At 43.0% G+C, this 14,175-nt stretch overlaps 1 protein-coding gene across 4 annotated transcripts; it reads left to right on the forward strand.

Annotated features, from left to right (window-relative positions):
- The first annotated feature begins 1,471 nt into the window (after positions 1-1,471).
- On the forward strand, positions 1,472-12,588 carry LOC121083647 (gap junction beta-6 protein). 4 transcript variants are annotated; one of them, XM_040584239.1, is made up of 3 exons: positions 1,472-1,653; positions 2,124-2,201; positions 10,765-12,588. In XM_040584239.1, exon 3 carries the CDS (start codon positions 10,787-10,789, stop codon positions 11,576-11,578), a length of 792 nt encoding a protein of 263 aa, XP_040440173.1. In that variant the 5' UTR covers positions 1,472-1,653; positions 2,124-2,201; positions 10,765-10,786; the 3' UTR covers positions 11,579-12,588. The 4 variants fall into 4 exon arrangements, with proteins under 4 accessions (XP_040440173.1, XP_040440172.1, XP_040440174.1 ...); XM_040584238.1 differs by having other exon boundaries at positions 2,127-2,201; XM_040584240.1 differs by having other exon boundaries at positions 1,472-1,649; positions 2,127-2,201.
- Positions 12,589-14,175: the final 1,587 nt, after the last annotated feature.

The following is a 14,175-nucleotide window of genomic DNA, read 5'->3' on the forward strand; positions in this document are numbered from 1 at the left end:
CATGTGTTCCAGGTGCCTCTTCTAAAGCTTTTCTTACACTAGGAGATGGGCTTCCCTTTTTGCAAAGTGTAGACATGTGGCCAGGTCTGGAGTCACCTCCCTTTCTCATACATGAACCTTGAACATCATCTGAACACACAACTCCTGCAGAAGTCAGCAAATGCAGGAAGACTCAGGCCTCAGGCATTTATTGCTTGTCTAGCTCTGTGTAGCATCATATACCTTGGGCCTGGTCCTACTGTTGCTGCAATGAACTGACTCCAGCTGCAGCAAGTGCTGGGTCCCCAGTGGATGGGGCATAACTATCGAATGGTCTGAGTTAGGAGCCGGCCCTGCTTTGTTCAGCAGGTTGAACTACAGGCCTCCTGAAATCCCTTCCAACATGAATTTTCTTCCAGTCCTAATGGGCAAGTTCCACGGATTTGAGTGCAAGGGTAAGAAGGAGTGGCAGAGGAAAGATGAGCACCACAGAGACAAGCTAATGTTTAAGCCACAGCTGATGGCAACTTCTTATCTTTCAAGTGTAAGATTGAGTTGCGCATACTAGAGGTTTCTACCTCTTCTTCCTGAGCACAAAGATCAGTTAAGCCATTGACTTTTACAAAATATTTTAATGGGATTATTTTTATTCTAGGAAGTAGAGACTTTAAGGGCAGAAGACCTTAGCTAGAAATCGTTTATCATTTGGGACCTTATATTCTAAACAAGTGCAAACACACACATTTTTCACCCAAAGCCTGAGCAAATGTACTGTTGTTGTTGCAGTTGTGTTGTAAGTTTTCTTTGGAAATCAGGTTAAGAGAATCAGAAAACTTTTATTTAGGTTGATGTGCATGTGTGCAAAACAGAGAATGCTGTTTTGGGCAGGGATTTTTGAACCCAAAGTAACTTGTTTCCTCAGCAACTGTATTCCTTGGAAACAGAAAACTTTCCAAAATAGGTCTTTCAGCTGACAAATATTTGCAGGTCCATGAAAGCCTGCGAGTTTGCAGGGCACTGCTGCAGCATTTCAATCAGAAACTACTGGCTCTTCCTTCATTTGGCCAGTAATTCCTTATTGATTACCAAGAGAAAAGGCCTGGGTTTTTTCTGTCCTAAGGCCCTTTTGAATAGCTGGATTTGACAAGATAGAAATACAACCTTGTTATCTTAAGCAGATATACATTTGCTCTGAAAAAAAACCACGCAGGTGCTGTTATCTTGATTTCCCTTCCCCTCACGCTGTCCCCCTACAACCACAAACCAGCCCCTGGACGGCGGCCGCCTCCAGGAGGGACCCAAGCCCTCCTGGCCACTCTTCCAGGCTTAGCTTTTATTTTGGCTGTTTCCCCCTCACGTTCAAAGCCCCGATCTCCACACGGCCCCCTCCCCGGGGCACGGCAGCGGGAATGGGCGTCCGGCCCCGCCCCGCGTTTCCCGCCGCCCCCGCGGGCGGCCTGAGGAGCCGGGCGCGGGCAGAGGCGGGCGAGGGGCGGGTTAAAAGCGGCTGCAGGTGAACGGGGAGGGACCTTAAAGCTGCGGGGCGGCGAGGCTGGGGCTGGCCGCGCCTCAGGCACCGCCGGACCCGCGCTGAGCCCGCCACTCGCGGTGCCTAGTCCCGAGAGCTCCCGGCGGGGCTGATCTCCCCTGCAGCTGCGGGTGCTGCTGAGGCAGGTGAGGGGCGCGGTGGGGGAGGCGAGCCGGCAGCTCCTCAGGTGGCGGGAGTGGCCGTTCCCGCGCGTCCTCCATGAGGAGAGGGCCCGCTGGCGGAAGGGGTGGGGGGCGCTGAGCTGCGCGGTGGGGCAGGCCGAGCCCGCTGTTCCGCGCTGTAGCTGCAGCCACCGCTACACTTGTTGCACTCCATTACGGGGCCGGGGCCCACCGTGGCGGAGCCGGGAACCGTGGCGGCGCTGCCCGCCGCGGGGAGGGAGCGGGGGCCGCCCGCGAAGGCGGGCCGGGGCCGGTGGCGGGGCGCAGCGCCAGCCCCGCGCCATCTGGGAGCTCTCGGCTCTGCTTCCTGAGCTTCAGCGTGAAGGGGGTGCGACTGGTTTTGGTTGGGAATACTCTTGTGTCTTAACTACGCGTTTAACATCTAACAGTTTCTTCTTTTTTTCTCTTTTTTTTTCAAATTCACCTTCTACTAGCAGCTCTTTGTAAGCACGTTATGTGAAGTACCTGACTGGCTAAAACACCAAGCAAAATAAAGGCTTCTGAAACTACAGGTAATTTGTGACACGCCTAGTGATGTTAAGAGAGCTGCATGAAGGTAAACAGCTTGCATCAGTAAAACTGACAGGTCCTGTGAGTGTCTGATCATGCACTGGAAACATTCCTCAGAATTACAGGGAGAATAGAAAATGAGAGGCGTGAGTCAGAAATAAATGTATTTCTGAGTATCAGGGCTGGATAAGATCGCGCAAGGAATGAGTACTCAAGCCCTTAAATAAAAGCAAGGGACGTGCTGGAGTATGGGCAGGAGTGCTTGCTGAGCTAGCAGCAGTAGCTGGTATCTGACACTTTCTGTGGCATGCTGGGCATGGCTGGTTTTCCCATCATTGAGTTTTTCTAGATTGGATGTTACTCTTGCAGTCTCTTCTGTTGGGAGAATCTCTCTTTCCCCCCCAGTAGAAGAATTTCTTTTTCTTTTGCTCCATTACTTTTTACTGTGTAGCTTGGAAATACTCTTAAGAGAACAGGCAAAAGGTTGAAAGAAGGAAGTGGCCTTTTGTCTTAAGAATGCTCTTCTAACCTAATTTTTTGTGACTTTGATTAGTGGCTGTGGCCTGTGTGAAATAGTATGAGGGCTTGGGCCCAGATTCTGTTTGGGATTACTGTGATGTACGTGTGTGCACTGAGTCAAGAGCAGAATAAAATATATTTTCATCCTTGATTTTGTTAAAAATCTTTCGCTTTTTAAAGAAGTTTTATGTGGTTTCTAGTATCTCTTGTTCTCCACTGTTCAGCCTGGATACCCTGCTTGCCATATACTTAAACTGGAAGAGCCCCAGTGGAAAAGCAGGAGGCAGAAGAATGCAGATGTGTTTGTGTTAGGTTTAGCTTAGAGGAAAAAAGGCAATGGAGGGCCAAGCCTCAGTCTGGAAGAAGGTGGTACCTCCATGTGTTGACTGTGTGTTGCAATGTAATTTTCTAGGTGGGATTTCTAACAGGTTTGCAGAGCCATGAGGTTACACCTCTACTGCATGTTTCTGGGAGACTTCAGTCCCCAGGACTGTCAGTCTCATAGTTAGTAGAAGGTTTATGCATCATAGAGCTTAAAAACGGAACAATAAAGTCATAAACTGAAATATTTCTCTGGAGGTATTAATTCTGCCCTGACAGGGCTAGTTCTCTCAACTTTCTGAAGCTTGGGCCTGACTGTTTTGCTGTTTGCATCCCAGGTAGATTACTTGGGCAACCTCATTTATTTTGTGCAGAAAGTAACTGTACAGTGAAAAAGATTTAGCAGACTATCTCAGTAGCTGGAAAGTTAGCAGGACTTTGAGATGTGTGTATGAGTTCTTAATAACAGTCATTGCATAAGCTCATTTGGTACCTGTGAGTAAAGAGGATTCTTTGTGTTGCTCGTGAACAGTTCCAGTGAAATCGGTAGTCCCAGAAACTGCATGAAACAAGAGCATGGGCCAAATCTTTGCTTTTTCTTTTGATGTTTTACCTTGTTCTGTTCCTCACTGCTTTTGTTTTTTAATGATGACTGATGAGTTATCTGAAAGGAGAACTGTGACTCTCGCCTGGCTACACACCAGTTTGTCTAAGGAAAAGCTTGAAGTGATGATATATGAGAAGAGATAATGTGCTGTCAAAACAAGGAAAGTGGAAAAATAGAAACGCATCTCCTGTTAGGTGATAAAAGAAAGCTGAAAACTAATTCTATTCCTTATCTCGTACAAATGTTTCTTCCTGTAATAGATACTTTTGTAAAAAAAGACAAAACCCAATTTTTTCCTTACTTTTGATTTAAAAAAATTATAACAAAATACACACTAAAGGAAAAGCTGCACTGCAGTATAAAATCTTAGTGTTTATAAATGTATTAACATTTATAAATTAATTAGCATTTCCAAAAAGGTGCAAGTTCTGTGTGTGTTTGAAAGAGATTGTGACTTGCCAGTTCTGTGGGATATGGTACATTGAAGTGGGAGTGGGCAGATTTGTAGAGGGGATGTAGATGTTTTCCTAGGTCTAGGCGAGGGGAAGTAGGAATTAACAGGTTAAGAAAAAAAAGAAATACATTAAAATTTTATTTATAACAAAGGTTGCTATTTTCATGACTGGGAGCAGGGCATAGTATATATAAAACTTTAAAATATGGGAAGAAGGCCACTTGCATCAGTGAAAACATAGGGCTCACAAATCTGGCTTTCTTTCAAAGAGAAATCTAAAGCACACTTTGAAGGAAAGATTTATAGGGGGAAAATGGCTGAGAGGGGCCAAATTCTAGTAGGACTTGTGCTGTCTTGTTATGCCCTTAAGTGTGACTGGCACTTCTGATTTCCTGTTCTCCCTAAGTGGAGTGAATTTTGTGCAGAGATGTTCTGGTGGATGGCAATCCCCTGGTTACAATTGCAGGCTAGTGAAGCAGCTATGGGTATTTCCAAATATGCCTGGAAAATGACTTAAAACTCATGTAGGGGCATGAATATGGGACAGTCATAAGGGGGTCATATGGGTGGAACTGAACCCTTAATGCTGTTGAATTGAACTAGAACACTTTTTTTTAACACTTAACTAAATATATATTGGGTCTCAATTTGTTGTGTTAAGGGCTATCCCTGGGTTTCACACCAGGTTTAATTAGAGTAAAGAATGCCCTCTGTTTTCATGAACTTGAGTAGAAGAAAAGTACAATGCTTGTAGTGTTCAGATCTGCAACTGTCAGAGGTTTCCTGTTCCTCATTAGTCTTTGCCTGTTCTTGTGTCAAATCAGATATACTGTAATCTCTCTGTCATAGCTTTTCTGTTATCCAGTTTCCACTCTGATCTGGAGATAGGTGTTCAGAACAAAGTTTAAGAGCTACTAGAGAGAACTGCACATGCTTTTGTGATTGTTAGACTGCTCTTTTGATCTTCATTCAACTTTTTAGGAAAGAAGTTGTTGATATTTCAGAGTGTTCCAGCTGCATGCTTCTTGAAGTTCTTAATATACTGCTGTAAAATTAAAATAGCTGGAAGCTGTCTGCAATAGTGAAATTAAAGGATTTTGGTTGCCAAAGTCTAAGTTCAAAGCTGCATCTTCTTACAGTTTGAACTCTGCATTAAAGATACACCAGTGTAGGGAGCTGTATTCTTTTTCAGGTAGCAGGAATATTCTAGAAAACTGAATTCAAGCTCTGTACTTCTGACTTTGAACTGATACTTGTCTGTCTTGGTCCACTGATAACAAAGTATGAGTCTGTGAAGCCTATAATTGTAGTGGAGCATTTCAGAACAGCCCTGTGAGATGGTGAGATTTTGTTATCCCCGCTTCAATGTCTGGGAAACTGAGGCATGGGGCAGACTGATAAATTAGCTAGGAAGTCTGAGAGAGTTAGCACGTAATTGCTGTAGCCTGTATGCCAGCCTTTCTTGGTGAAATAAAAGGATGCTGTCTTTGGAAGGCATTAACCTGTATTTATTAGAAGCTTCCTTGGTGCAGTCTTGGCAATGCTGCTGTTCTTGTGGTACAGCACTAAAACTAACTTGGCAATGGGAATAATAAAATCTACATGCTAGCAATTAAGCACTTGCTGGTTTGCTTAGCCATAAACTAGACCCCAGGTTGACAGCATGAGGTGTGCCAATAGAAAGCTGCTGAAATTCAGATATGTATTTTTCAAATCTGGATATGAAAGCACATATACAGCTCTAAGGCACCTTGATGCTGGTTATCAGCCCTTATATGAGCTAGTGTTCCCAGTGTAACTTTAGATCAAGACCTGAAGGGAGGGCTGTATTGGCAGTGCCTCTTCTTGAATGGGACTTATAGATGTTCCTATAGCATAAGTAAATATTGTTATACTTGTTAATGACTACTTTATTTGCTTGATAATATCCTATAGCAGCAAGCACAATGCTGTGTATGTGAAAGGAACTTCTGTTGTTTTTACCTTCGCTGTATTCTAGTTGTGGTTTGCTGAAGCTGTGGATTTAACCATTGACTAATGATTTCCCAGTGTAACAGTCTCTCACTGAGTGAAAAAAGTGTCTGTTAATGATCTGTACTCGTAAACACAGGAGCTTAATGATAATTGTCCTCAGTGTTGTGAATTGCAGGGATTTGCACTGGGGGTATGCACTGTGCTGTGATTGCAGTTTAATGTAGGCTTATGGGAGCTAGCTTTGAAGTAGAAGGCTGTCTAGCCATGGCAGCACAGAGCTCAAACAACTGCCTAGAAGCTGGAGAACTACAGAAACGGTTAAGCTGTTCTTCCCTTGCTGCTGCCTAGCCTAGTGAAAAAAACAAAACAACAAACAAAACAAAAGCCCAAACAAAAAAAAACTGCTTATGTGCCTCTCTATGTGTGTGTGGTCATATAGAACAATTTTCCTTGTAGCTCACCTTTCAGTGGAGTATGGTGATCTTTTATGATAGTTTATAACTCCTACTGTAACAGCCGTATACTATTGGGATCCTCTGATTGTTTAAATTCAACAAGAAGGTTCAGCTGGTAGCATAAGAGACCTATGCCAATTGCAACTTTTTTTTTGAGGAAAATGTAATGCTTTAAGATAATACACTGCCATGATAAAATGGGTTCTCAATGCTGTTTCTCAGCCTCATTGACTTCAGTTATCTTCTGTCTTTCCCAGCTTCTTCCTTTATAACCAGTCTCTATCCTCATTCCTACTTTACTTTTTTTCACAAAATATTCACATAAGCTTTGATATCTTTAACTTATTCTTGTACTGTGCAGTACTTCTGAGACGAGCACAGCAGGTAAGTTACTTCTGTAGGCATTTAGCTGGATTTGCTCACATAGAAATAGAATCTGGACTGGCTCTATGAAAACAAGAGTTACTACCCATTAAAAGGAAGTAGCTTTCCTGCTTTCTTCTCCTTTGGTCAGCAAGACAGTTAATATTCTACTTGCTAGTAAAAAGGTCTTAAGAGTAAGTATTTGGAAGAAAGATAACCTATGATCATGGGTCAACATCCTAGCTTTTGAGTAAGTTAGGAGTAAATGAGCCATCACATGAGTACAGATAGCCCAAACTTGATGTTTAGCTGGAGTTATCTGCACTGACAGCTTAATAGTGTGAAGGACCATACTAAACTTAAATTCTGCTTGGGTCGCTGCATCTGTTTTATTGGAGAGAGGTGGGCACTTCAGCAGTCCCTGAATTACCTTAGTTAGAGCTCTTAAATTGCATTCATGAGAGCTGTTTAAAGCCAGCTAGTAGGAAACATTGGTGCCAAAGTATTTGGATGGAATTCAGGCTGCCTGAATATGATCCTACAGTCTTAATTGTGCCACCTTTCAGTGAGAAGATTGTGAGACTTTAGTGGTATCTGATCAGTGCCTGTATCACTCTGGAGTATCCCAGAAGTCATATGACTTTCCACCAGCATAAAAATGAGCCTGAGAGGCCACGAGGGTACAGGCAGAAGGGGCAAAGGCTGATGACTACCTTGGCAAGCAGCAGGAAGAATAGGGGATGGTGGCGGGAAGAGCTGAAGAGATAGTTGGAGTATTTGGAAAGGTAGGTGGAAATGGGGAAGAGGGCAGGGTTTGGGCAGGTACAGAAGACAAAGGCACTTCTGGAAAGGACAGGAAAAGTTGCTAGGAGGTGCAGGGTGAGAGGCTGCCTCTCCAAAGTGTGGTGGCTTCTACATTGATCCACGTACAGACATGCTTTTGCTAGAATCGAAGCACTGTGTTTTGGCTTAGCAAGCACAGTATACTCTCAAAGGAGATGGAGCAAATCAGATTAAGAGTAGTTTCATGATGTATTGTCCTTGGCAATAAAGCTTTGCCAGCCCCTCTTCCCCACCGACTACTTGTTCTTACCTGTGCTTTGCAATTTGCAGCCTGTTTTTTTTAAATGAAATTGTACTTCTCAGATGCCTTGTGGGTCTGTGCTGTAAAGCAGATTGAAATGGGTTGGTTTTAAAGGAAAAAAAAACCCAACCAAACAACAAAATATATTAGTACTGGGAATAACTTGAACAAGCCACCTGGTTTATAATGCACTCCCACAAAGTTGCAGGGAGATGGAGAACTGCAGTGTGACCTCAGGAGCAAACAATGATGGGAAGCATCTTGAGCTATGCCACTGAAGACAAGGTGCCCTTTAACTACACCCTGAGGCATTCATATTTTGAATCCCCTTCTGCACAGGGCGATAAGGAGTGATTGCATGTGGAAACAAATGCTTGTGAAGTTGTGGTAACAGAAAGGCGGCAGTATTGGTATACAGCAGGAGGTGAAGCTAAGAAACAGGGCTTATGAGGAGGGGATACACGGGTTCCACTTCTCAGCCTTTCACACTGTAAGGAGGTGGCTGACAGGCATGAAGAAGGAACAATGACTGAGGGAACGAAATGCAAGGAGTCTGGAATTAAAGGATGTGTGAATGTTTTTTGTAATACCAGTTTACATGGTGCCAGTCTTCTACAGGATTAATTTTTTTCAGATGTGCAGAAGTATTTCTACTCATTCTTAGTTGTAGTGTCACTTTAAGTACTGTAATTGCGATGTGTGTGTAATGGTGTTTTTATTACTGTTCTCTGTTACTAATAAGGTTGTGACTATTCTTCTGTTTAACATACAGTGATTTCTAAAGCAAATCCTGAAAGACAGGCTGGTCTGATTGATGAAAAATCAAAAGGGGGGTGGGGGGTGGAAGGGGATGGAAACAAGTATTTGGAAATCTGGCTGGTATGTTTTGTAAGTACCTCTGGTATTAAGAGTCTATCTGTTTTCAGACAGATACAGAGGTAATATAGCACACAAAGTCTGCACCCTGAAGGAGGCTCTGGAATGGTTCTCTAATCCAAAAGAAAATCTTGCCCCCGCCTCTCCTTGGTTTTTATTTCCTGATGTATAACCCCACATAGTCAACCAGCATGATCTGAGGGAAATGTAGTTTATGGAACCAGTGAAGGTAGCTTACACTTTCACTCCAGTAACTCAAAAAAAAAAAAGACAAAAAAAACCCAAAAAAACAAACCCCCAACTTTGCATATAACCAAAGCAAGAATTTCAGATAATTAATGTCCTCATTTTCTTTGAACAGTTGTGTACTTCAATGCTCTGTATTATTGTATGTGACTTACTGATTATATATATAACTGCTGTAAAACAGAAAGGTTTTGACATTACTTGGAATGGGAGCATGACACAGAAGACAACTGCAAAGAAATGTCTTCATTTTCTTTCTTGTGCAATGTGACCTAGCTCAGAGTTATGAAAATCATAAAAGTTCTGTCACATGATGGATATGATGGCCTCTGCGCCGGTGGTTGCTCTTCTACCTAGAAACCTTGAAAATGTGGTTTTACTGCCCTGTGCTGTAAATGCCGAAGAAAGATGGTCTCTGAGATGCAAACAACTTGACAGAGTTGAGAAATAAAAACCTTCATGAGGAATTTCAGAACAAAGATCTGTGAGCACTTTTAGAGGGTCCTGGCTGATAGGGATGAGAAATGCTGGTTTCTTGAATTCAGAATAGCTTGCAAACTAACTTTGTGTAAGTCCATCTGAAGCAGAGGGGTGGGGGGAGGTGGGCTGAAATTCCTCTGAATGCCCTCTGTAAAAGGCTGTTTGTGGAAGCTGCGCAAACCCAGGCAACTGTGGTGTTCCTGGGGAGGTATGTGGTATATCCATTACAGTCGTAGTACGTTGAAACTCACCTACTGGAAACTATATGCTTCTCTTGAAGTCTCAGCTGCTGCAGGTATGTCTGAACTATTAAAGTGTTGACTTTAGCACTCTCCCAGCCTCTGAAATGTCTCCCCTATTCTAGGAGTAATGCAGTCTGTGTTACAGGGAAGGGGGGAGGGAAATCATCTGACAGGCATTGACGAGGGAGTCTTTGTCTAATTACTCTAGTGTCTCTGTAGCTAGTGGAGAGAAATGCAATTTTGGGATGAATCTTTAAGCACTGATTTTAAACATCCAACTTGGAGATGGAGAATGACAGAGGCTTCACCTTCATTGCCTCAAGCTGTTCTGGAATTTGCTTCAACTGACAATATAGATCCCTACAGCCACATTTTTTAAAATTGTGAATGCAGGTTATCCAGACCTGCTCATGGAAGGTTCTTCAAAGTCTGTCTGTCTGCTGGAATGTTCTCATGAAAATGTTATTTACACTCTAAAGCTAAGGATGGGCCAACTTGGCTTAATTTATATAGGAATTCTAGCCGTCCCAACACTTCATTTATTTATTTTTAACATAACACCTACCTTACTTTTGGCTGATGTCATCTAATTTTGTTACTGTTATCAAAATACTAGAAGTTGTAGCTTTTAATTTAAGGCTGTTTTCATCAGTTTCCCCATCTGCTTTTCCTACTTAATCTGGCTAATAGTTTTCAGTTGGCAAATGCACCTAGAAGCCGAGTGAAAGTGATACCATGTGTGTAAGTAACAAAATATTACCTCCTGATATGTGATTAGATTATTATTTATGACAGCTTGTAGGTAAGCCCACTGTGTTGCCAAAATGTAACCACAGCCAATGGATGTGTTGCAGTTATGTGATACTGCCTTTATTTTATACTGTGTGCCTGATGGTCTTTGTTTTCTGTTGTGATTAATCTTAGTTTTCTTTGTCTTCCCTTAGGTCAGAGGATTAAAGCAAGACAATGGATTGGGGAGCTCTGCATACCATTTTAGGAGGCGTAAATAAACACTCCACCAGTATTGGGAAGATATGGCTCACAGTCCTGTTCATCTTCCGTATCATGATCCTGGTTGTGGCTGCAGAGAGAGTCTGGGGAGATGAACAGGATGACTTCATCTGCAACACTCTGCAACCTGGTTGCAAGAATGTTTGCTACGATCACTTTTTCCCCATCTCTCATATTAGACTCTGGGCCCTGCAGCTGATCTTTGTTTCCACACCTGCACTGCTGGTGGCCATGCATGTAGCTTACAGGAGGCATGAGAAGAAAAGGCAGTTCAGAAAGGGAGACCAGAAATGTGAATACAAGGACATTGAAGAAATCAGAAAACAGAGGTTTCGTATTGAGGGCTCCTTGTGGTGGACATACACTAGCAGCATCTTCTTCAGACTGGTCTTTGAAGCGGTCTTCATGTATGCGTTTTATTTCATGTACGATGGGTTCAGAATGCCTCGATTAATGAAGTGTAATGCTTGGCCCTGCCCCAACACAGTAGACTGCTTTGTTTCTCGACCTACTGAAAAGACGGTGTTTACTATTTTCATGATTGCTGTGTCCAGTATTTGCATTCTTTTAAATGTGGCTGAGTTATGCTACTTACTGACAAAATTTTTCCTCAGAAGGTCTAAAAAAGCTGGAAATTCAAAACATCATCCCAACCATGAGAATAAGGAAGAAACCAAACAAAATGAAATGAACGAGTTAATATCTGATAGCTGTCAGAACACAGTTATAGGATTTTCAAGTAGCTAAGGTGGTGTAAATGCTGGTGTTCGCTCTTTTTGGAGTGAATGTTCTGTTTAAAGGCTGCAAGTGAAATTTGTTATATGAAACAATTTCAGTTGGGTGAGACTTTGATACATAGTGTCAGGTGTCAAGTATGCACATGTCTGAAAAAATCAGGGCAGCCTAAACATGTGAAAATGGCATGAGGTTTAAATAGGAAATGGTATCTTCCTATGAGTACCCTTACAAACTGACTATGACAAGTGGGAAACCCACTAATACCTTCATGCTGACAACAGCTCCTGAAAACTACATGCAACAGCGATAAAAACAAAATTCTTTCCAAGCTAGATATTCTAGTATTACAAGATGTTTTGTAATAGTGATAGTTTTTACTTGTGAACTGACAATTAAAATATTTTTTCTAAAGTCTAAGATTCCATGTGACTTAAGGTGTTATAGTACACAACTGACTGTATATTGTTTCTTCACCAGGCATATGCAGATGAACCCTGTAATACCGTATCCATAGGGAGGAGATGGCAATAGGCTACATCTCTACAGCTTTGCAAGTGCTGCTTGAGTCTGGACAGGTGGCTTGAGACACTTGCATACACACTGTGGGCTGTAGGGGAGTTGTGAAACCCTACCATGTGTAGCACGGCTGATTGAGGGAGCTAGGTCCCAAGTGCAAAGTCATGCCTAAAGCCAGCATGACAATATAGGTACAGTCTGAGTAGACTTGCTATAAACATCTAGCAGACCTGGTAATCTTATTGCTCTTTTAATTGCATACTACCACTTTTATAGCAACTTACATAACTTTATGTAAATGTTTATTTCTCTCATGTACTAGCTGTATTTGTTTCTTTATGCTATATCACATCATGGAACTTTTTTGGTTTTGATTTGTTTGCTTTTATTGTGGTAGACTGGTGCTGTTACAAAACTAGGGGCTCTTTGGTTTGAAGGACGTGGAAAAGTACCACTGGAAACAGAGCAAGTCTTCTGAATAAAAGGCAAATACTTTAACCTTTCTCAGTGAAGTGAGAGTCTATCTGTGAATGCTAGTGAGGTCTTAAGCAAGGCAAATGCTTATGACAAATTGTTTTCAAGCAGGGACTGTATGTCCAATGTGCACATAGCCCGTACACAGCCCTCGTTCCCAGCCAGAGCACCTATGCCCTAATTCTGTTGTCCATACTCTGATGGAGGTACACACGTAACTCTTGAGGGCACGGGGGTGTGTGTCTGTGGGAGGGGTTGAAAGCCAGGGATCCTGAAAGTCAGAGGTGGGTGTAGTACAAAGCCTCAGTTATAGTGTCTTGTGTGTGTTTCCTATTTTGGATCACTTCTCACCATGATAAAAATGTCATGGACATGCTGACCTCATCAAACTTGCTCTTTCTTTTTTCACACTGGTCCAGATGGATTAGCCTCATTGTTTTTTGTGTCGTGGAGCTGTTTCAAGGGGTATAACAAAGAGCAGGTAGCCCTAGGAAGAGAGATTACACTCGGCATGGTTTTCTTTCTGCTGTTGTATTGCACTTTTTTCGTAGCAGGTGTGAGCACAGCTTTGTGTGTGTCTGTGCTGTAAGTGGGTTTGGGCTGGTTGGTTGGCTGGCTTATGTGTGACCAGTAGAACCCTAACAGGGTACAGGCACACGCAACAGGAGAGAGAAAATACCCAGAGTCAGCTCTGTCCCTGTGTGAGGGCCTAAGCTGAGCCCTGTCATTTATCTATTCTCTTCCACTGGCAAACTCCTGATTTTTCCTGCCTTCACAGCACATTTTCTTTTTTAATTGCTGTTGTGAAAAGAAATCACTGCTAGTCTTCTGAACGTATCTACCAGCAAGCTCGAGGAAAAAACACACACAAAACTGTATATTAGTGTGCATGTGGTGTTCTATCTGCAGACTGAAAATACAAGCAGAAGTGAAAAGCGCTATAAAAGTTTGCCTTTGTAGGCGTTGTTCCTGGTGGCCTCATCACGGCTTCCACTCCAGGCTCCACGTCCCGCTTTGGCAGTGGTTTAAATCTTTACTTAATGGAGCTGCTCCCTTAGGGTCAGGAAGGTGGGTGCTCAGGCTCTGCCTCACCAGATCACCTGCCAGTCTGCCCAGGGGCAAACACCGAGGGCTCAGGCCTTGTGCTGTGCAGGTCCCGGGGAGCGGAGACACAGCTGCTTCTGTTCCAGAGCTGTGTTTCACCCAGCAACTCAAGCTATGGACTTTCATCCAGGGCATGCTGCGAATCACATACTGCATAGGGAATACGAATGGAGATCAGTCAATGATTATGCCTGATCATGTCTCACCACTTCTAGTGATCAAATTAAAATAGCCCTACGCTGAATGTCAATAAACCTGGAAAACACCTTAAGGCAGGTAGGTTTTCCTCACATGGAGGAGCGATAGTTTTTCTTGGTCTGTGATAGAAGTGTAGACCTGCTAAACCCCAACCGGGGATATGACAGTAGCTCTCTATATGGTATTTTCGTTTCCTTCTTACAAGTTTTCAACAGTGGTTTTTATTCCAGCAGCTGGATTTTTCTGGAAGGACAGCTCCGTGTCTGTTGTTATTTGAAGCGTGGCTAGGTGGACGAAGCTTAAATGAAGAAATT

Source organism: Falco naumanni, chromosome 2 (assembly GCF_017639655.2).
Source record: "Falco naumanni isolate bFalNau1 chromosome 2, bFalNau1.pat, whole genome shotgun sequence".
Taxonomy (NCBI): Eukaryota; Metazoa; Chordata; class Aves; order Falconiformes; family Falconidae; genus Falco; species Falco naumanni.